The 21504-nt window shown below is 54.8% G+C and overlaps 1 protein-coding gene across 3 annotated transcripts in view; it reads right to left on the bottom strand.

The window, feature by feature from the left end:
* The window catches only part of PIK3CD (phosphatidylinositol-4,5-bisphosphate 3-kinase catalytic subunit delta), a 51045-nt gene that overhangs the window by 11761 nt on the left and 17780 nt on the right, over window positions 1-21504 (bottom strand). The window contains exons 1-7 of one of the 3 annotated variants that reach the window (XM_038747116.1): window positions 16417-16562; window positions 4038-4203; window positions 3041-3269; window positions 2690-2916; window positions 2055-2234; window positions 1240-1389; window positions 318-407 (exon numbers count right to left, since the gene is read on the bottom strand). In XM_038747116.1, the coding sequence (XP_038603044.1) occupies window positions 318-407; window positions 1240-1389; window positions 2055-2234; window positions 2690-2916; window positions 3041-3269; window positions 4038-4175 (1014 nt within the window). In that variant the 5' untranslated portion in view covers window positions 4176-4203; window positions 16417-16562. Of the gene's footprint in view, window positions 1-317; window positions 408-1239; window positions 1390-2054; window positions 2235-2689; window positions 2917-3040; window positions 3270-4037; window positions 4204-16416; window positions 16563-21504 lie in introns of those variants that run through there. The other 2 variants (XM_038747118.1, XM_038747117.1) reach the window with 2 other exon arrangements.

Here is a 21504-nt window from a genome sequence, read left to right as displayed (position 1 = left end):
AGGGCCACGGCGTCCCCTCTTCCTGCCATATCTCTGGGGACAGTGTGGTCATCACAACTCCCCGGCAAGGCAGATACCCAGAACTCAGGCGGTAGAGATTTCTTAGAAGCCTCATGTCAAGACTGGCTAGCCTGGCCCCCTTCCCCTCTTCCTGTTTTGAACCATCACACAAACCACCCTCAAAAGGGATGCTGGGTAATGTGGTCAGACAGCTCCACGCGGCCCCCCTCGCCCCAGCCGCTCTCTCCCCTGGAGCTGGAGCTGCCTCATTTGTGCAGCAAAGCACCCGTCACCTCACGGGCCGGCGGCTCCCCTACCTTCATCCTCTCGTCCGCGTTCACCTTGCTGCCCTGGACCAGCTCCACCCAGAATGGCTGCTCCAGGGACCAGAGGGCCACTGAGGCCGGCTGGGGAGGAGACGGCACTCAGCTCAGGCCCGAGGCAGGCTGGGGTTGGCGGGGGAGGCACGCGTTGGGGAGGGAGAGTTGCAAACCAACCGGGGAAGAGACGGCATTCAGGGCCAACTCCTCCCAGAATGGCTGCTCCAGGGACAGAGGGGCACCGAGGCTGGCTGTGAGGGAGGCAGCGCTCAGCTCGGCCCAAAGCTGGGGGTGGTCGGGGAGGAAAAGTCCACTGGACCTCAGGAGAGAACAGGTCTCTCCCTGCTCGGGCCCCCAGAAAGGTATTTGGTAAATCTGGAGGAGCGCAGGAGAAGCCGGGGCAGCAGAGCTGGGAAGCGACAGATTAACTACAGCCCTGCTGATGAGCCCAACTATCACTCGGCCCGCAGGTCTTAGTGCAGCCAGATCGCCTTACGGACATACTGGGCCAAACCCCAGGACAACCAGGGAGGAGGCCGGACTGCCAGGAGGCTGCTCGGAAGAATCTCAGTTTCAGCCCGAGTCCCAGGCAGGAGCTGCAGTGTGACAAGCCATCTGGAGTGTAAAGCAGAGGCGAAAAGGGGCAGAGGGCTGGGTGGGAGGAGATAGAGGACAATGGGGCTGGGCAGGAGGCTAGGGGCTGCATTTTGGCCCACGGACACCACAGGGCCCTCCCAAAGGGAGAGCAGGCAATGAGAAAGGCAGGACATCCCCAGGGCCCAAAGCTGGAACAGGACTCTGAACTCCAAGGTCGAGGGTGGAGACAACGCTGCAAGGGGGTTTTGGGTGGGTGCCGCCCCTCCCACAGCCATCAGGGTGGAGGGGGTCAGGACCGGAGGTGGACCAGGCCCGGGCTCACCTTCTTCAAGGGGATGGGGGGCGGCTTGGGGCGGAGCTTGGGGACCTGGGCAGAGCCATGGCTCTGCTCGTCCCGCATGGCGACGATGGAGGAGCAGTGAACCATGGTCAGGTGGGGGGTATACCCCTCGTGCAGGCAGCTGCAGACATACTGGAGACAAGGGGACACAGAGAGATGCCCTCAGGGGCCCTGCCGGGTGGGGCGGGGGCCACACGGGTGGGACACAGCCCCCCTGCCAGCTGAACCCTCCCTCCGTCCTCCCTTCCCCCACTGGACTCCTTGGGGTCCTGGCCTTGTCCTGGTTCTCAGCAGTGTAAGCTCCAAAGTCCTTGGAGGCTGGGACATTTTCTGGGGAGCAAGAGTGGTGGGGGGCGCTCAGAGGGTTGAGTAATAATAATGATGGCATTTGTTAAGTGCTTACTATGTGCCAAGCACTGTTCTAAGCGCTGGGGGGATACAAGGCAATCAGTTCGTCCCACATGGGGCTTACGGTCTTAATCCCCATTTTACAGATGAGGCAACTGAGGCACAGAGAAGTTAAGTGACTTGCCCAAAGTCACGCAGCTGACAAGTGGCGGAGTCGGGATTAGAACCCATGACCTCTGACTCCCAAGCCCGTGCTCGTTCCACTGAGCCACGCTGCTTCTCTTAAATAGGGGGCAACTGGTGCTGTGTGGACCGGGGCAGGGGTCTTGAGACAGGGGAAGAGAAACCAACCCCTGCCCCTGCCTTCCTGCCTCAGGAGACCCCACCTCTGCCTCCAGGAAGTCCTGTCCCTCCCCCCAACCCTGGGAGGCCCTGCCCCTGGGCCTCACCTGGAACTGGTAGAGGGGGTAGTTCCCATACAGGTACTCATACTTCCCGTTCACCTGTAGGGTGTAGTCCTCGGGTCGCTCCACGGCTGGATGCCGGAACACCGTGGCCTTCTTCTTGAGCGCACTGGCCATCAGCACCAGAGGGATGTCCTTGGGGGACACCTGGATGGTGAAGCTCTCCTGCGGGTGGAAGGGAGGAAGAGAGTCAGCGGCCGGGGGGCGGGAAGTGGGGACGCAGGCAGGCAGGGCTGTTGGGAGGCAGTGGCCGGGCTCAAGGGATCCCAGGCCGGGAGAGGAGACGCCTTGGCGGACCTCCAGCCAATGAAGCGTAGAAACCCTTTGGAGGTCACGGACCGGAAACGTTCTGTAGGTCAGAGAGACCAGAAACACTCTGAAGGTGATGGATCGAGGTTGCTCTCCTGGACTTGAACTACTTCGAGTACAGCCCCACAGACCTCGCTCACAGAATCTGTCTACGGAGGTGCTGCCCAGAGTTAGTGACCCTGAAGATGACCCCTGGGCATCCGGGTGGGATGCACCTCGAGGACCTCAGCCTTCAGGAAGGGTCCCCTCAGTTCCCGCTCTCCCAACCCTTAACCAGCCCTGGGGCAGAAAGGAGAGGGGGAAGCTCTCACCTCATTGCCCTCGAACTTGACGACGACCAAGAGGGTCTTGGTGAGGGGCAGGGATTCGGGACTCCGGGCCACGGCCAAGGGCTCCAGCTGTAGGGGAAAGTTGTACCGCATCCAGGCCTCCCAGTCCAGCTGTTGCCGCTGGGCTGCCGTCTCCTCGCAGAACAGACGCATCTTGGAGCGGAAATCGTTCACTTCCGGGTCGCGGAGGGAGTCAAACTCGTGGAGGCCTGGGGGCCACAGGGGTCCACGGTCAGGTGGGGCAAGAGCCAGAGTGGGAAGGGTTAGGGGAGGACAGGACAGGACTGGGGTACCCGGGAGCCAATGCCGCCGCCCCCCAACCCAAGTGTTGACCTTTGCCAATGAGAAGGCTGATCTGGGAGTTAATGAGCTTCTTGGCACGGTCGCCCTCCCGGGCCACCAGGCGCAGGAAGGGCAGGAAGGGCTGGATGTCGCAGAGCCGCCGCTGCTCGTCCTCCAGCTCCTGCTGCTCTGCCGTCTGGTTGATGCAGGTGAAGACGTAGGCTTCGGGGTCGCTGAGCATGTGGAACAGCGGCTCACGCTTCGCTTGGCGCCACAGGATCTGGGATACAAGGCTACCGTCGGCTGGGCCAGGGCAGGAGCCGGCTTCCCCGACTCTTTGTGGGTGGTGCGGGGGAGAAGGTGCTCTGGCCTGGCAGTAGCCCCGAGGACTGGGCTGGAAATGCTGATAGAACAGGAGCCAAGAGCTGCACAAGGCGGGCAGATGCACCTGAGTCCTGGGCACGAGTCCAGGGTGCATGGTGGGTTTGGATGGGTTCGTATAAAACACCTGCCCTGCCCAGGGCCGTTCTGATCCTTTCCCGCCACAGAGTGAGGAAGTCCAGCCAGCTGCTTCCCTGCCCTGACTCTGGGATGATGACAACTGGCTCCCTCGTCCAGGGGCCAGGTGTTAGGTGGAGTGGGCATCACCCGAGGCCCTAGGCCAGAAAAGCCTATGCCTGGGATGCTCGGCTAAGGCATCCAGCCCAGCCTGGGGGCTTTTGGAACTCAGGCTGAACCTGACCCTCCCAGCCCTGAGTGGTCCAGCCCCACCTTGGGGAGGAGGGGAAGGGGCAGAGGGAGCCGGCAGGGCAGTGTGCCAAGGGAACCGCTCTCCGGAGCAGGCAGGCTGGGCCCCTGCAGAGGACGGAGTCCTCAGATATCACAGCCCCACCAACAGCACCTCTCAGGCACGCATGCACACACCCTTGTCGCGCCAACACAGGGGCCTCACACGAGCCACTCACAACACACCCTCCCTCCCCCCAGATCTAACTGTGTGTGTTTGTGCCCAAGGGTTCTGATTCTGAGGAGCTGTGACAGCAGGTACCTCCTTGATGCTGCTGAGGTTGGCATTGCGGGAGACGGGAAAGTTCAGGTAGACTCCAGTGGGTAGCAGGAAATCCACCAGCACCTGGTTTTCCTCCTTGGACCAGAGTTCCATGGGGCAATCGACCCCGGGGGCCATCCTATTCACTGCTCAGCTCCCCCTTGCCCTGGAAGAAGAGGAGGAGAGGTGTTCTTTCATTCATTCATATTTATTGAGCGCTTACTGTGTGCAGAGCACTGTACTAAGTGCTTGGGAAGTACATATGGGCAACATATAGAGACGGTTCCTACCCAACAACGGGCTCATCCACTCAAGGGTGGGGGCCCAGAGGAACAAGTTCAGGAAATCTGGAACGCAGCCAAGGTGGCCATAATGAGTTAGGGGTGTGTAGACACAAGGATGGTCCCTTCAAGAACCCTGCTGCCACAGTCACACTGCCCGGCTCAGTGGACCACGTCTCCGACCCAGGAGGGTACATCCCTGCTCCAAGCCTCAGTTCCCCTATCTGTGGCACAGGGCCAACAAGTGCCTCCTGCCCTAGGAGTCCAACACAGCAGATCCAAACTTGCTTCCTGCCCCTCCTGTCAAGGTCATGCCCAGGCCAGGCCAGTCAGACTGAAGCGGTTGGGGCCGGGGCTGGTGCTGGGGCTAGGACCGACTAGAAAGCAGGTAGCATGGAGCAAATTAAGTCACCCTCTGGCCGGTGTGGGTGATAGGGAAGGTAAGGCCAGGACCCGAGACCGAAGGCCCAGAGCTGACGAAGTCCTTCCATCCACGCTGCAGGCCGGCCCCCAGCCAATCGGGGACAGTGTCTCTTCGCGACGCGCGATCCCAGAAATCAACAAAGCAGGAGCAGCAGAAGCAGCAGCCGGCACGCAAACAAACAACTCCCGGGGCAGCGGAAAGGGAAAAGCCCAAGAGAAATGACCAGGAAGAGAAGCAAAGTGCGTGGGAAAGCGGCTGGGGCTGAGCCACGGCTGAGCACGTGGGCCCTCGTCCCCGGGGCACCTGCTAGCTTCTTCCCCCTCTTTCTAGGCTTTGGTACTTACTTCCTCTGACCCCGAGACCACATCCCCTTCCACACATGAGGGGTTGGATTCCCAGGTTCCCCTTTTGGAGAACATCCTGGATCACTTCCCTCTGGGAAGGAGGCCCAGAAGAGCGGTGGCTACGGCAGGAGAAGGGGTGGGAGAGCCGGGAGGTACCAACCGGGGCCTCGCACGGGGAGTCCTGCTGCTCTGCGGGCCGGGCGCTGGGAGCCACTCAGAGCTGCCCAGTGCCCCTCGGGGATGGAGAGGTCAAAGGTGCCCAGGAGTGCCCAGTGCCATCTCTCCAGTGCAGAAATGTCTTCACCTTGAGGTTTGAAATGGGCTCTTTCCCCTCCCTGCTCCCTGCTGTCCCTCGTACTCCCTCTGCCTGGGGTCTGCCTGAAGCCCAGGCAATCAATCAATCAATCAATCGTATTTATTGAGCGCTTACTGTGTGCAGAGCACTGTACTAAGCACTTGGGAAGTACGAGCTGGCAACATATAGAGACAGTCCCTACCCAAGAGTGGGCTCACAGTCTAGAAGGGGGAGACAGAGAACAAACCCAAACACACTACCAAAATAAAATAAATAGAATAGATATGCACAAGTACAATAAATAAATAAATTGAGTAATAAATATGTACAAACATATATACATATATACAGGTGCTGTGCGGAAGGGAAGGAGGTAAGATGCAGGGGATGGAGAGGGGGATGGGGGGAGAGGAAGGAAGGGGCTCAGTCTGGGAAGGCCTCCTGGAGGAGGTGAGCTCTCAGTAGGGCCTTGAAGGGAGGAAGAGAGCTAGCTTGGCGGATGGGCAGAGGGAGGGCATCCCAGGACTGGGGGAGGACATGGGCCGGGGGTCGATGGCGGGACAGGAAGGCTGAGTAGGTGCGAATGAGGTTGTCGTTAATGTAACTTGGTGATAACAAGGGCCTTTTTCCCGGAGTGGAGGGCGGAGGGAGAGAGGGGGCAGACAGCCCCTCCTGCCTGTAGATGCCCAGTGTTTGCACCCCTAGGGAGCTGGCAGGCATCAGGTGGGCAGGTGAATGCCGGAAGCCATCCAGCCCGAGGCAGAAGCTGGGGCCCTAGCCAAGCCCATTCTCCTCACCACATCTCCCTCCTCTCCTCCACCATCCCCAAGCCCTCCACACACAGACTGCTCCCCAGGACCACTGGGGAGGCCTCGCTGCTAAAGATCTGCTTCTTGTCTTTCAGCAGCCCGTTGCCTGGGTCGGACCACCTCACCTCTGGGGCACTGGGCTCCACTAGCCTGTCAGGGCCCTGAGAGCTTCCCAGGCTCCCGCACCATCCCAGGCTTCTGGACAAATGGACAGGCAGATGGGAAGCCGGATCCAAACAACGAGGCCTCCGGTGCCAACCGACCCCAACCTTGTAAACAAGTCATCCAAACACGTGGAAATGGCCAGAACTTCAAACTGCAGCATCGCAGGGATGGAGAGCAGCAGGGGCCAGAGGCAACAGCCCCGAGCCCAGACCCTCTTAAGATGGTTGTGGGGTCAGTAGCCCCAGGGCGCTGGGTGGGAGGGGCAGCAGGATTTGTGGGTGGTGATGAGTGAGGCTTCGCAGCCTGGAAGCTCAGGGGCTCCCTCATCTCAGGTTCCACCCTTCCTGCCCCGGGGCAGCTAACCTGAGCTCCAAAGAAGATCATTAGAACAGCACTTGGAACTCATACGGCAGTTTCACGAGAGGCAGGAATGGCAACACTATTTACAGATGAGGAAACTGAGGACCCAGAGAGATTGGGACTCGCTTGAACTCACACAGCAGACTGTTGGCAGAACTGGAACTAGAACCCAGGTATCCTGATTTCCAGATCTGTGTTCTCCCCAAAAGGCCATGCTGCTGGGAAGAGAGAAGACCCTGGAGTGATGTCTTTAGTGGTCCCTTCATTATAGCTCAATCCCTCTACCTCACCCCTCCTGCGGGCTGCTGGTCAACCCCCAGGTTAGCTCCATGGTACCAAGTGAGACCCCGCTCTGAAGCTCAGGGATTCAGGTAGATGTGGGGTCTGGTCACCCCCTTGGACTCTGCATTCCCCACCCCATGGAGGGGAGAGCCCCCTTTTTCCTCTCCTCCTCCCCATCCCCCCAACCCTACCTCCTTCCCCTCCCCACAGCACCTGTATATATGTTTGTACAGATTTATTACTGTATTTATTTTACTTATACATATTTACTATTCTATTTATTTTGTTAATGATGTGCATCTAGCTTTATTTCTATTGATGCTGATGACTTGACACCTGTCCACATGTTTTGTTTTGTTGTCTGTCTCCCCCTTCTAGACTGTGAGCCCACTGTTGGGTAGGGACCATCTCTATATGTTGCCAGCTTGTACTTCCCAGGTGCTTAGTACAGTGCTCTGCACACAGTAAGCGCTCAATAAATATGATTGAATGAATGAATGAATGAATGACAGTGACTGTATGGCTTGCATTAGCATGGTCCAGAGGGCCAGCTCTAGGTTACAAGCCCCTCAGAAGATCTGAGAGGAAACTAGACAGTAGCCACAATGCTACTTCCTCCCCTTCACCCCACCCCAGAGACAGCTGGGTGCCATCCTGTCACTCCCACTCCCCAGGTCCACCCTGTCCTTCTGCCCGGCCGAAGTTCTGTAGGGATAACTGGGCCCAGCGTGGACCAGCCGATGCATCTCTCCAGTACCAGAACTGATGCCAGGCTCTTCTCTCTGGCCTGGCCCATTGTCCTCGCCACATTTCTCCACTCCCTCAGCCCCTCCCCATGTTACCAATTCACAGGTTGGTAGGTGGAGCGAGGCTGTCCATTGCTGGGGCTGCAGGTGCCGACTCGTCGGGTCAACCCGGGCTATCTGAGAGGGACGCCCAGTTTCGGTCAACCCAGAGCTCTACCAAGACCTGAGTGCTTCCCATCTGTGCTCAAAAGACCTTGGAAGCACCGTGGCCTAATGGATAGAGCACGGGCCTGGGAATCAGAAGGATCTGGGTTCGAATCCCAGCTCTGCCACTTGTCTGCTGTGTGACCTTGGGTAAGTCACTTCACTTCTCTGTGCCTCAGTTACCTCATCTGTAAAAGGGGGATTAAGACTGTGAGTCCCATGTGGGACAAGGACTGCATCCCACCAGCTCAGAACAGTGCTTGGCACATAGTAAGTGCTTAACAAATGCCATCATTATCATTACCTTGTTATCTACTCCAGTGCTTAGTACAGGGCCTGGCACATAGTAAGCGCTTAATACCATTAAAAAAGAAATAATGATGGTGGCTATCTGGCTTGTTGGCTCTCTGAAGCTTGTCTACAACCTCCCAGTCCTAGTCACTCATAGAACTCCAGCCCCCTTTTTGCCCCTGTGTTCAAAATATAACCCTGACCCTTGTAGCTGGACCGGCCCAGCTCTGGGGGCATCTCATATACCGAGGTGCCTCTGGACTTCAACAACCCCCCAGCCCTCCCCCTGGCAGCAGGGAGTCTGGCACCTTCTCCCTGGCAAGACTGAGGGTGTTGGGGTGTGAAATAAGCAGCAGTTTGACTTTCTGTCACCCTGCGCCCTTGCCCTCACCGAGCCTGGGGTTCTGCCTGAAAGAGTGCAGCCCCTCCCTTCCCGTGCTGATGCTCCAACCACTAGGGCCGTGGCCCCCTGTCTCCACCCAGAAAGAGACTCGGTGTTTCCGGCTGAGGAAGGCATTCCAGAGGGCACACGGGGATCCCTGCCACCCAGTCGAACGTGCCCCCTTCCCAGTGGTCAGAGGGCAAGGAGAGGCTACCTGATAGCTCCAGCCAGGGGCTGTGGCAAGAGGCACACTGACCATGATTTAATGCCATGCGGCCCCAGCCAGCCCTCCCGCCCTAGTGGGATCCCAGCAGAGCCTGATTGGTGCCTGACCCGGGGGGAGTCCTGCACCCCCCTTCCCAGGGTCTTTGGCACCCAGATGACAGGAGCATGGGAATGTCGGGACTTTGGGGGCTGGGCTGCAAACCCCATCTGACACCAACAAAACTCTTGGGTGGGGTCAGAAAGTAGCCACTCTGACACCAGGGCAGAGAATAACTAGTGAGCTACTGCAGAGCAGGGCCACAGACTTCCATAAGCACCCATGGGCCGGGCTTTGACCACGGCTGGCAAAGCGCAGAGCACCGTCCCCACCAGCTCCCCTAGCTCTGGGTAGGCAGCAGCAGCCGATGTCACTTGGGGACGGCCGGGAGGAGGTGAAAATTCAGACACATCAGCTTCTCTCCTCCTTTCCCTGTATCCCCAGCTCTTCTCTATGGGGACTCAACCAAGATCTATCTGCAGGACAGAGGGAGAGGGAGAGTTTCAAACTAGCCCCAACCAAGGTCCTTTTAAGCGGGACCCGTTTTCAGTGGGCTGGTCCAGACTCACTCTGGACGGTTGCAAGGGAAACACATGATCGGCAGCCACCAGGCCAGCCTGGTGACACATTCGGATAGAGCCTCACCATCCCCCCGATTAGAGATCTTCCCTCCGCACCGCTACCTTAACCTGCTAGGGGACAAGAGCTCAGCTCCCACACGCCCGAAACCCAGTTCCTTGTGGGGTGGGATAGAGAAGGGCAGGCCCCTTCCTCAGATTGCCTTTCCAGAGGGTAGAGGGCCAGAGCTGATGTCCAGCCTGAGACCAGGGCAGACAGCACTGGACAGGCTCAGTCCAGATGGGCGTTCTTCTGGTCATCAGTAGATTCACCCTCCCCTCTCTCTCCCTCTCTGAATCCTCCCTTCCCCATCCTCTCATCCATTTCCTCCCTCTCCACCTCTCCCCTTTCTCTGGGCTTCCCTAACGGGAGAAGCCTCAGTGGACAATTTAGACGCTGTGCTATATTTCTACGCCTTCTTTCCGGAAAGTCGGACTCTCCTCCGCGGTCGGAAAAAGGATCAGAGATGGAAAGCAAGCCTCCACTAATGCAATATGGCCATCAGCTAACCTTGTTTGAGGGGATGGCTAATGCAAGTTGGACCGGAAGGGGGAGGGGAGAGGAAGGAAAAATGGGAGGAGGGAAAACATATCCCTGGACAGAATCCTGGAGTGGCACTGCCAGGCAGACCCAGGAAACCCCCCAAGCAATCAGGACGGAATCTGATCAACAGCACAGACACTGGGAATGGCCAACCCAAATCCAGGTTTGGTCAGTGGATGGGGGAATGGAGAGTGTGTGTATATGTGTGTGTGTGTGTGTGTGTGTGTGTGTGTGTGTGTGTGTGTGTTTTTCACATGGGGATGACAGGTGCAGAGGGTGGCTAGGATGTCACTGCTATTTACTATGCATCCTTGGTCCTGTAAGGCAGCAAGACACAGCCCCTGGGGGAAATCAAGAGAGCAAGGCGAAGCCTGTGGGTAAGGAGAAAACGGATCCAGGAAGCTTACTCAGCATGGAAAGAGGACCCAAGTCAGTCTGTTTTGCGGACTATTGGCAAGAAGGAGTCAGCACCACAAAACCAACATGTACCACTGGAAAAAGATCCTCAGCCCCTGCAGTGTCCTATCCCGCCACAACCTGCCTGGGGGTCCTAGGCCCACCCCAAGCCCATCAAAACCCAGAAGCCGGGGGGAGTATGGGGCTTTTCTCCCAGACCCTTCCTCTCCTCCAAGCCCGAGCCCAGAACCAACACCAGAGTTAATGGTAGTGTGCTCAATGAGTATGGCCACTCCTGGACCTTGGCAACAGGGTTTCAGCGACCATCCTGCTACACCCGGGAGAGGGAGAGTACTCCAGCTGACAGGCAGCTGGCTGGAGCCCCCCTTTTCGACTGTGAGCCCACTGTTGGGTAGGGACTGTCTCTATATGTTGCCAACTTGTACTTCCCAAGCGCTTAGTACAGTGCTCTGCACACAGTAAGCGCTCAATAAATATGATTGATGATGATGATGATGTTGGAGACTCCTGCCAATCGGTGGGAGTTCCAGGGCCCGGGAGGCCGGACTGGCCACCTCACTACCACCACCACCAACCATGCAGAATGGCAGCCCCATACTCTACTTCGGGAGGCTGAGCTGGTTTGTGTCCAAGAACTGTTCTCCTGGAGTGGGAGGCAGCTGAGGATCAGAGGAACCTGAGGACTGACCCCTCCAGGTGCTGTTTCAGCTCCTTCGAAACGGTGTTATTTCGGACGGTAGAATTTGTGGCAAACACATACTGGAGCTCCCAGCATTGTCCACACCCTGGTGGGGGCTTTGGAAGGAGAGACCCGGCCTGGACCCTCCAGGGGGTTGGGCCCACACCCGTCCCGAAACCAGATCCTGCAGGCTGGGTCTTGGGGGGAGGTAAGAACAGGGAGGGGGCCTTACTCCTTCCCCAAGCAGCAACTGGCAGAACCAAGTGAAGTCCACCCAGTTCACTCCCCCCAGACCCGCGCCAAGACTCGCCCGCGATGTCTAAGGTCCTCATCACACAGCGGTCTTGGGGACTTAACCAACCCAAGCTCCAGCCCCGGCCTGCCACCCCACGGGCTCTCCAGGCCGAACTCCCAGAAAGCAAAGTCAATGGCAACCAACCAGCTCCCAACTTCCTTGGCCTCCAGGAGCCCTGCGGTCGCCTGACACACCATCCCAGTTTACCATTCCCTTCAACCAGCAAGAGGGACATGGAAAGTGAACTGGCCTTCTCTAGCCCTCGCCTGGCAGACTGGGGACTCACTGTGCTTGAGTGAGGGGCCTATTTGCAAGGCTCCTTTAAAATGTTCCGGTTCTGAGGGCCCCGGAGGAAGCTCTGGTTTTCCCTTCCCAGCACCCGCTCTGCACATCTGCTTTGCCAGAAGAGGCCCAGCCAAACCCCCAAAACACCAAAAAAGCCTCAGGCCGGTCAATCTCCCTTCCTCTCTTCCTCCTTCCCTCCTCCAAGACAGCCCCCATTCTGGTCAGGGGCAGGAGTCCAGCTGAGGGCTGGGGTCGTGCTTTCCCACTCTAACCCAGTAGCTCTTGTTTATCGCCAGCTCAAGCCACAGGGCCCCCCCCCCTTCAACCTCCACCCCAGGTCTAGTGAGATGACTCCCCCGTCTGCTGATCTCACTGGACGGAAAAAAAGACACTGCAGTCACCACCCTATTCCTGACTTCATCCCACTCCTCTTCGCACCCCCCCCCAGGGCTGTGCCTCCTCCCTCCTGCACCCCTGCAGACAAGTCCTCTTTCGTCTGTGGCTACTGAGAAGGCAGAGGGCTGGCAACCAACACCCTGAAAGCAAATCCCGACTCTCGCAGGAGGAGGGGTGGAGGGAGGTGTGGTTTCAGGGCCAGGCCCTCCCCCTCAGCCCTCAGTTTCCCTCCATCAACCTCACCCCTCTCCAAAACCGGGGCTGGCTGCCCCACTCGACCCACTTCTCTGGGTTGGCAGTGGCAGAATCCCCTGGGACCAAGCGATCAGAGGGGTCGTGGAAGTGCTGTGCTTCATGCCGCGGCTTCTTCCACCTCACTCTCGACCCTTCCGTCACCAAATCGGAAAGAAAACTCGGCCATGAGCCGAGGGTACTGGACCCCTTTCTCAGACTCCCCAGGCCCCCTTCTCTTCTCCCAGTCCAACTATGTCTTAATCCACAGGCCTCCCCAGCGACTGCACATCCTCGACCCCCTTGTCCCCCCTTACCCTCCCTGTGCGACAGAAACAAAATTCCCGGGGCCAGAACCAGGGATATAATGATGACTCAGAACATTTTCAGACACTTTTTTTTTAAAGCAAAGTAATTGAACTGTCAGCACACTGGCACCCCAGGCCTCAGCCGCTCCCCATCTTGGGTCTGGCTCTCCTCGCTCAGCCGCCTAGAAGAATGTTCTCCTGAATTTGGAATCACCCTCCCCCTTGCCAAGCTCAGACCCATCTCTCCTCCAGCTCCAAACACGTATCCCAAAAGAAAATGAATACTAGGCTGGTAATGGGGATATGAGAAGTAGCATAGTCTAGCGGAAAGAACACAGGCCTGGGAATCAGAAGACCAGGGGTCTAAGCCCAGCTCCACTACATAATTGCTGTGTGACCTTGGGCAAGTCACAGATTCTCTGTGCCTCAGTTCCCTCATCTGTAACATGGGGATTCAATGTCTGTTAACAATAGCAATACTAATCATGACAATTGTTAAGGGCTTACTATGTGCCAGGCACTGTACTAAGCACTGGGGTGGGCACAAGCAAATCAGGTTGGACACTGCCCCCGTCCCGCATAGGGCTCCCAGTCCTATTCCCCATTTTACAGATAATAATAATGATAATAACGATGGCATTTGTTAAGCGCTTACTATATGCAAAGCACTGTTCTAAGCACTGTGGGGGGGGATACAAGGTGATCAGGTTGTCCCACGTGGGGCTCACAGTCTTAACCCCCATTTACAGATGAGGTAACGGGCTCAGAGAAGTTAAATGCCTTGCCCAAGGTCACACAGCAGACATGTGGCGGAGTTGGGATTAGAACCCATGATCTCTGACTCTCAAGCCCGTGCTCTTTCCACTGAGCCACGCTGGGAACTGAGGCCTAGAAAAGTGAAGTGACTTGCCTAAGTTCACACAGCAGACAAATGGCGGAGCCAGGATGAGAACCTATGACCTTCCTACTCCCAGGCCCAGGCTCAATCCACTTCCCCATGCTGTTCTCCCTCCTACTTAGATTGTGAGCCATAAGTGAGGCCGATTACTTAGTATCTACCCCAGTACTTAGTGTACAGTGCTCGACACATAGTAAGCGCTCAAGAAATACCACCATTACTATTATTTATTACTATTATTTATAAAGGAGAGCACGATCTGCGGAGTAGAGAGGATGTAGGGAGACAAAAAGCGGCAGGGTCTGGACAGCCTGTCTGCTGTCTCCTCCCCGTCCTAACCCCTGGCCAGGACTGTCATAGGCCCCTATGAAAAGGACCAGCTACAGGAGGAAGCAGTTCAAAGCCTGAGCTGTTCCCTCCACCCAAGTCCCATCCTGGGCAGCAAAGGTTTGGGGCACACATACAGGGAGGCCACAGCCAGGCCAAGTCAACAGCAGAGAAAACAAGAAGGCCAGTCCACACACACAGCGGGTGGAGGGGGTGAAGGGCGACAGAGTAACAGGGAAAGTGCTTTAAAAGTCTTCTGGAATGGAAGGGCCACACGAAGCACTGGGGAAGTGGAGGGACAGAGAAAGACAACAAGGGAGAGAGATGGAGAGAAAACAAAGTCAGAGAGGTAAACTGAGTCAGAAAGGGAAAGATAATGATCGAGAGGTAGAGAGGTGGAGAAATGAGGGGTTCAGAGACTGAGGTAGAGAGAGACTGACTGAGAGGTAGAGATAGGCTGAGGGATAGAAACCAAGAGGTAGAGAGAGAAGAGTGGAAGAGGAGGGAGAGAATGAAGTGCAGGAGAAAAAAAAAGAACCCTATGGGATGCGGGAGACAGGTCAAGGATCCCAAAACTGAAGGCTACGCTCACCAGGAACGGGGTCTCTGCTACCGGACAGCAGCACAGGGGTGCTGAGGATGGGGATGCAGAGGGACAGTACTCCAGAGAGGAAACGCACCCGGGGTTGTGACTTCAGAACATGCTAGGGGTTCGCCATCATTATCTCAAGCTTTCTCAGGCGCTCTGTTTCAAGGGCAACATTTAGCTTAGGCAGAGCCCAGGCCGATCCCTCACTCCTCCTGCCCCTCTGCAGGGGGGGGGGAAAAGGAGAAGAAAATAAATGACTCAAAGCAGGAACAAGCAAACAGCCTTCCGCCAACAAATCGCTCTATCAGCAGAGTTGATGGTTTCGCTCATCCTACTGGGAACCGGGGTGGTGTCGTTGGGATGGGGGGGGAGGGGACGTCCCACAAAAACAAACGCAAACAAACAAAATTGGTGCGAATTGGTGCAGTTCAACCTCTTCGCTGCCCAATCGCCGGACACCCTCTGAAAACGAATAATCCGTGTCGCTGCCCCTCTTCTCTTTATTTCTGGGCCCAGGCCCACCTCCCCTATGTCTCACATCCTTTTCTCTCTCTCTCTCTCTCTCTCTCTCTCTCTCTCTCATTGATCTCTATCTGATCAATAGGCTGTGGTTGTGGCATTCTTCTGGCAGGAGTAGGCCCCGGCCCGCCTCTCCCTCCCGCAGCCGCCCCAAGACGGACAAAGCAAGGCTCCGGAGGAGGAGGAGAGTGTCAGGAGATGAAGGTCCCCTACCTCTCCCCGTTCCTAGGAAGGCCGGGAGGGGAGGGCCAGCCCCCACCCTGATAACGGAGCCGGGGAGGGGGCTGCACACAAGTCACCCCAAAGAGGTCACTGGGATTTACGCGTTTCCAACCCCAAGCCTCGAATGTGTTGGGGATTGAGGACAAGTTGACCACCATCACCACCGCCCCACGCCCTCCTACACCTCCATAATCTGGGGTCGCTCAGGGGGCGAGTTGGGGGGGAGGAGGGGGAGCCGAGGGGCGGCACTGGTCGCACAGGGGCTCGATGGAAGAAGCCTCCGGGGCGGGAAGGCGCAAACGAACAAGACACGCAGAATTTGGGACGGAGGCTGGATGGCCGGGTTAGGGGAGAGAACCTCCCTGGTGGGAGAGGAAAGGGGCGGGGGTCCCCGGGCACCCACTGGGGATGCGGAGGGAGTGGGAGTGGAATTGGGGTGGGGTGTGGGCAGCGAGGAAGGGAATAAATCAATCAATCGTATTTATTGAGCGCTTACTGTGTGCAGAGCACTGGACTAAGCGCTTGGGAAGTCCAAGTTGGCAACATCTAGAGACAGTCCCTACCCAACAGTGGGCTCACAGTCTAAAAGGGGGAGACAGAGAACAAAACCAAATATACTAGCAAAATAAAACGAATAGAATAGATAGGTTCAAGTAAAATAAATAGAGTAATAAATATGTACAAAAATATATACATATATACAGGTGCTGTGGGGAAGGGAAGGAGGTAAGATAGGGGGATGGAGAGGGGGAAAGGAAGGAAGGGGCTCAATCAATCAATCAATCGTATTTATTGAGCGCTTACTGTGTGCAGAATGCTGTACAAAGCGCTTGGGAAGTACAAGCTGGCAACATATAGAGACAGACCCTACCCAACAGTGGGCTCACAGTCTAAAAGGGGGAGACAGAGAACAAAACCAAACATAATAAAATAAATAGAATAGATATGTACAAGTATGTACAAACATATATACATATATACAGGTGCTGTGGGGAAGGGAAGGAGGTAAGATAGGGGGGATGGAGAGGGGGACGAGGGGGAGAGGAAGGAAGGGGCTCAGTCTGGGAAGGCCTCCTGGAGGAGGTGAGCTCTCAGCAGGGCCTTGAAGGGAGGAAGAGAGCTAGCTTGGCAGATGGGCAGAGGGAGGGCATTCCAGGCCCGGGGGGACGGATGGGAGTAGGGGGTCGCCACCCTGGGATGCACTGACCTGCCCGGCCCGGACGAGGCTGGCCCGGGCTCCCCTCCGGCTGGTCCTCCGGGCGTCGGCATGAAGGCGGAGGGGATGAGGGGCTGAGCTGAGCGGTCGGTCCGGAGCGGGCCCGGCCCGGGCCGAGGAGAGGAAGGGAGGGAGGGAGGGATGGAGAAAGGGAGGGAGGGATGGAGAAAGGGAGGGAGAGATGGAGAAGAGAGGGACCCACCCGAGGGACCGGCCGCCCCCGCCGCCGCCCGGGCAACGTCGGGAAATTCTCAGAGCCGCTCAGCAACGCAACAGGCCGGTTGGGGACCGGAGCGAAATTCCTCAGCCCCGCTAGGCCACCAACCCCGCCGGGAGGAGGAGGAGGAGGAGGAGGGGGGCGGAGACGAAAAGAGGAAGGAGGAGGAGGAGGAGGAGAAAGACCAAGAGGGAAAAGAGGAAGGACGAGGAATCAATCAATCAATCGTATTTCATCATCATCAATCGTATTTATTGAGCGCTTACTGTGTGCAGAGCACTGGACTAAGCGCTTGGGAAGTCCAAGTTGGCAACATCTAGAGACAGTCCCTACCCAACAGTGGGCTCACAGTCTAAAAGGGGGAGACAGAGAACAAAACCAAACATACTAACAAAATAAAATAAATAGAACAGATATGTACAAGTAAAATAAATAAATCATCATCAATCGTATTTATTGAGCGCTTACGGTGTGCAGAGCACTGGACTAAGCGCTTGGGAAGTACAGGTTGGCAACATAGAGAGACAGTCCCTACCCAACAGTGGGCTCACAGTCGAAAAGGGGGAGACAGAGAACAAAACCAAACGTACTAACAAAATAAAATAAATAGAAAAGATAGGTACAAGTAAAATAAATAAATCATCATCAATCGTATTTATTGAGCGTTTACGGTGTGCAGAGCACTGGACTAAGCGCTTGGGAAGTACAGGTTGGCAACATAGAGAGACAGTCCCTACCCAACAGTGGGCTCACAGTCTAAAAGGGGGAGACAGAGAACAAAACCAAACATACTAACAAAATAAAATAGAGTAGATATGTACAAGCAAAATAAATAAATCATCATCAATCGTATTTATTGAGCGCTTACGGTGTGCAGAGCACTGGACTAAGCACTTGGGAAGTCCAAGTTGGCAACATGTAGAGGCGGCCCCTACCCAACAGTGGGCTCACAGTCTAAGAGGGGGAGACAGATAACAAAACCAAACATACTAACAAAATAAAATAAATAGAATAGATAGGTACAAGTAAAATAAATAAATAAATAAATAAATAAATAGAGTAACAAATATGTACAAACATATATACGTATATACAGGTGCTGTGGGGAAGGGAAGGGGGTAAGATGGGGGGATGGAGAGGGGGATGAGGGGGGAGAGGAAGGGGGTACTTATTGAGCGCTTACTGTGTGCAGAGCACTGGACTAAGCGCTTGGGAAGTACAAGTTGGCAACATATAGACAGCCCCTACCCAACAGTGGGCTCTATTCATTCATTTATTTATTTATTTCTATTTATTTTGTTAATGATCTGCACATAGCTACAATTCTATTTGTTCTGACGACTTTGACACCTGTCTACATGTTTTGCTTTGTTGTCCGTCTCCCCTTTCTAAACCGTGAGCACGTTGTTGGGTAGGGACCGTCTCTCCCAAGCGCTTAGTACAGCGCTCTGCACACAGTAAGCGCTCAATAAATACGATTGATTGAATGAATGAATGGAAGCGGCAGGCCTCTTGGATACACATTCTAGAGCCCACAGTCTAGAAAGAGGAGGCCTAGCATCCAGAACCAGAAAGCCCCAGGCGCAGACCCCTGGCCCATGTCCTTCCCCTGGCCTGGAATGCCCTCCCTCTGTTCATCCATCAAGCCAGCTCTCTTCCTCCCTTCAAAGCCCTTCAGAGAGCTCACCTCCTCCAGGAGGCCTTCCCAGACTGAGCCCCCTTTTTCCTCTCCTCCCCCCCGGCCCTACCTCCTTCCCCTCCCCACAGCACTTGTATATATCTGAACAGATTTATTACTCTAGTCATCATCATCATCATCATAGTATTTTTTAAGAGCTTACTATGTGCCAGGCACTATTCTAAGCGCTGGGGGAGGGGGAGATACAGGGTCATCAGGTTGTCCCACATGGGGTTCACAGTCTTCACCCCCATTTTACAGATGAGGTAACTGAGGCCCAGAGAAGTGAAGTGACTTGCCCAAAGTCAGCTGACAAGTGGCGGAGCCAGGATTAGAACCCATGACCTCTGACTCCCAAGCCCGGGCTCTTTTCACTGAGCCACGCTGCTTCATTTCACTTGTACATATTTACTATTCTATTTATTTTGTTAATGATAATAATAATAATAATAACGATGGCAATTATTAAGCGCTTACTATGTGCAAAGCACTGTTCTAAGCGCTGGGGCGGTTACAAGGAGATCAGGTTGCCCCACAGGGGGCTCACAGTCTTCATCCCCATTTTACAGATGAGGGAACTGAGGCACAGAGAACTGAAGTGACTTGCTCAAAGTCGCACAGCTGACAGTTGGTGGAGCCTGGATGTGCACATAGCTATAATTTTATTTGTTCTGACGATTTTGACACCTTGTCTACATGTTTTGTTCTGTCGTCTGTCTCCCCTTTCTAAACCGTGAGCCCGTTGTTGGGTAGGGACCGTCTCTATATGTTGCTGACTTGTATTACCCAAGCGCTTAGTACAGTGCTCTGCACACAGTAAGCGCTCAATAAATACGATTGATTGAATGAATGGAAGCGGCAGGCCTCTTGGATACACATTCTGCGGAGCTGACACCCACCGTTATTTAATTATTTGACCCCCAAACGCTGCTCCACAGCAATTAAATAACAGCAGAGAGAAGAGTAATTACAAGCTAGAGTTTTCCGAGCTCGGGACGATGGTGGCAGCCCTGCCCATGGTGCCCGGCGGACACTGGCTTTTCTTCTCTCATTCATTCAATCGTATTTATTGAGCGCTTACTGTGTGCAGAGCACTGGACTAAGCGCTTGGGAAGTACAAATCAGCAACATATAGAAACGGTCCCTACCCAACGACGGGCTCACAGTCTAGAAGGGGTGGGGGAGACGGACAACAAAACTAAACATGAAGACAGGTGTCAAAACCGTCAGAATAAATAGAATTATAGCTATATGCACATCATTAACAAAATAAACACAATAGTAAATATGTACAAGTAAAATAATCAGCGCTTCGTACAGTGTCCAGCACGTAGAAGGCTCTTAACAAATATTAATAGTAATATTATTTATCCATTAGAACTGCACAGCACTCAAACACAGGGTTTTCACTATAAATCCCGGCCAGTCCTGAACTACTTTGGGCTTTCTTTCAAGTCCACTTAACAGACTCCCTGGGGCGTTGCCCCAGAACCGTAAGGGTCAATCAATCAATCAGTGGTGTTTATGGAGCGCTTACTATGTGCGGAGTACTATACTAAACGCCTGGGAGAGTACAATACGACAGAAATAACGAACACGTCCCCCTCCCATAACGAGTTTTCAGGGCTCAAATGCCCCGGAGGATGAAGTCTGAAGCCGCCAGTCCTAGAGGGGTGGGTGCGCCCTGACACCTCCGCCCGCCCAGGTCGTGGAGAAATAAGAATAATGGTATTTTCATTCATTCACTCAATCGTATTTATTGAGTGCTTACTGTGTGCAGAGCACTGGACTAAGCGCTTGGGAAGTACAAGTCGGCAACATATAGAGACGGTCCCTATCCAATAACGGGCTCACAGTCTAGAAGGGGGAGACAGACAACAAAACAAAACATGTGGACAGGTGTCAAGTCGTCAGAACAAATAGAATTAAAGCTAGGTGAGCATCATTGACAAAATCAATATAATAGTAAATATGTACAAGTAAAATAAATAGAGTAATAAACCTGTACAAACATATATACAGGTGCTGAGGGGAGGGGAAGGAGGTAGGGCGGGGAGGAGGAGAGGAAAAAGGGGGCTCAATCTGGGAAGGCCTCTTGGAGGTGGTGAGCTCTCAGTAGGGCTTTGAAGGGAGGAAGAGAGCTAGCTTGGCAGATATGTGGAGGGAGGGCATTCCAAGCCAGGGGTCGAAGGCGGGACAGGCGAGAACGAGGTACAGTGAGGAGGTTAGTGGCAGAGGAGCGGAGGGTGTGGACTGGGCTGTAGGAGAGAAGGGAAGTGAGGTAGGAGGGGGCAAGGTGATGGAGAGCCTTGAAGCCGACAGTGAGGAGTTTTTGCTTGATATGTAAGTTGACAAGCAGCCACTGGAGATTTTTGAGGAGGGGAGTAACATGCCCAGAGCGTTTTTGCACAAAGATGATGCGGGCAGCAGCGTGAAGTATAGACTATAGTGGGGAGAGACAGGAGGATGGGAGATCAGAGAGGAGGCTGATGCAGTAATCCTGTCGGGATAGGGTGAGATATTGAACCAGCAGGGTAGCGGTTTGGGTGAAGAGGAAAGGGCAGATCTTGGTGATGTTGCGGAGGTGAGACCGGCAGGTCTTGGTGACGGATTGGATGCTAGGGGTGAATGAGAGAGCAGAGTCGAGAATGACACCAAGGTTGCGGGCTTGTGAGACGGGAAGGATAGTAGTGCCGTCAACAGTGATGGGAAAGTCAGGGAGAGGGCAGGGTTTGGGAGGGAAGATAAGGAGTTCAGTCTTGTACATATTGAGTTTTGGATGGCGGGCAGACATCCAGACGGAGATGTCCTGAAGGGAGGGAGAGAGAGCAGGGGCAGAGATGTAGATTTGGGTGTCATCAGCGTAGAGATGACAGTTGAAGCCGTGGGAGCGAGTGAGTTCACCAAGGGAGTGAGTATAGATATGGAACAGTATTTGTTAAGTGCTTACTATGTGCCAGACACTGGAGTGGATACAAGCAAATTGGGTTGGGCATAATCCCTGTCCCACAGAGACTCCCTACAGAGGAGGGAACTGAGGCATAGAGAAGTGAAGTGACTTGCCCAAGGCCACACAGCAGACAAGTGGCGGAGCCGTACATATTTATTACTCTATTTTACTTTACATATTTACTACTCTATTTATTTTATTAATGATGTGCATATAGCTATAATTCTATTTGTT

The sequence above is a fragment of the Tachyglossus aculeatus genome, chromosome 5, assembly GCF_015852505.1.
Source record: "Tachyglossus aculeatus isolate mTacAcu1 chromosome 5, mTacAcu1.pri, whole genome shotgun sequence".
NCBI classification, from domain to species: Eukaryota; Metazoa; Chordata; class Mammalia; order Monotremata; family Tachyglossidae; genus Tachyglossus; species Tachyglossus aculeatus.
Note: the sequence above shows the minus strand (reverse complement) of the source record. Positions and strands in the feature narration are given on the sequence as shown.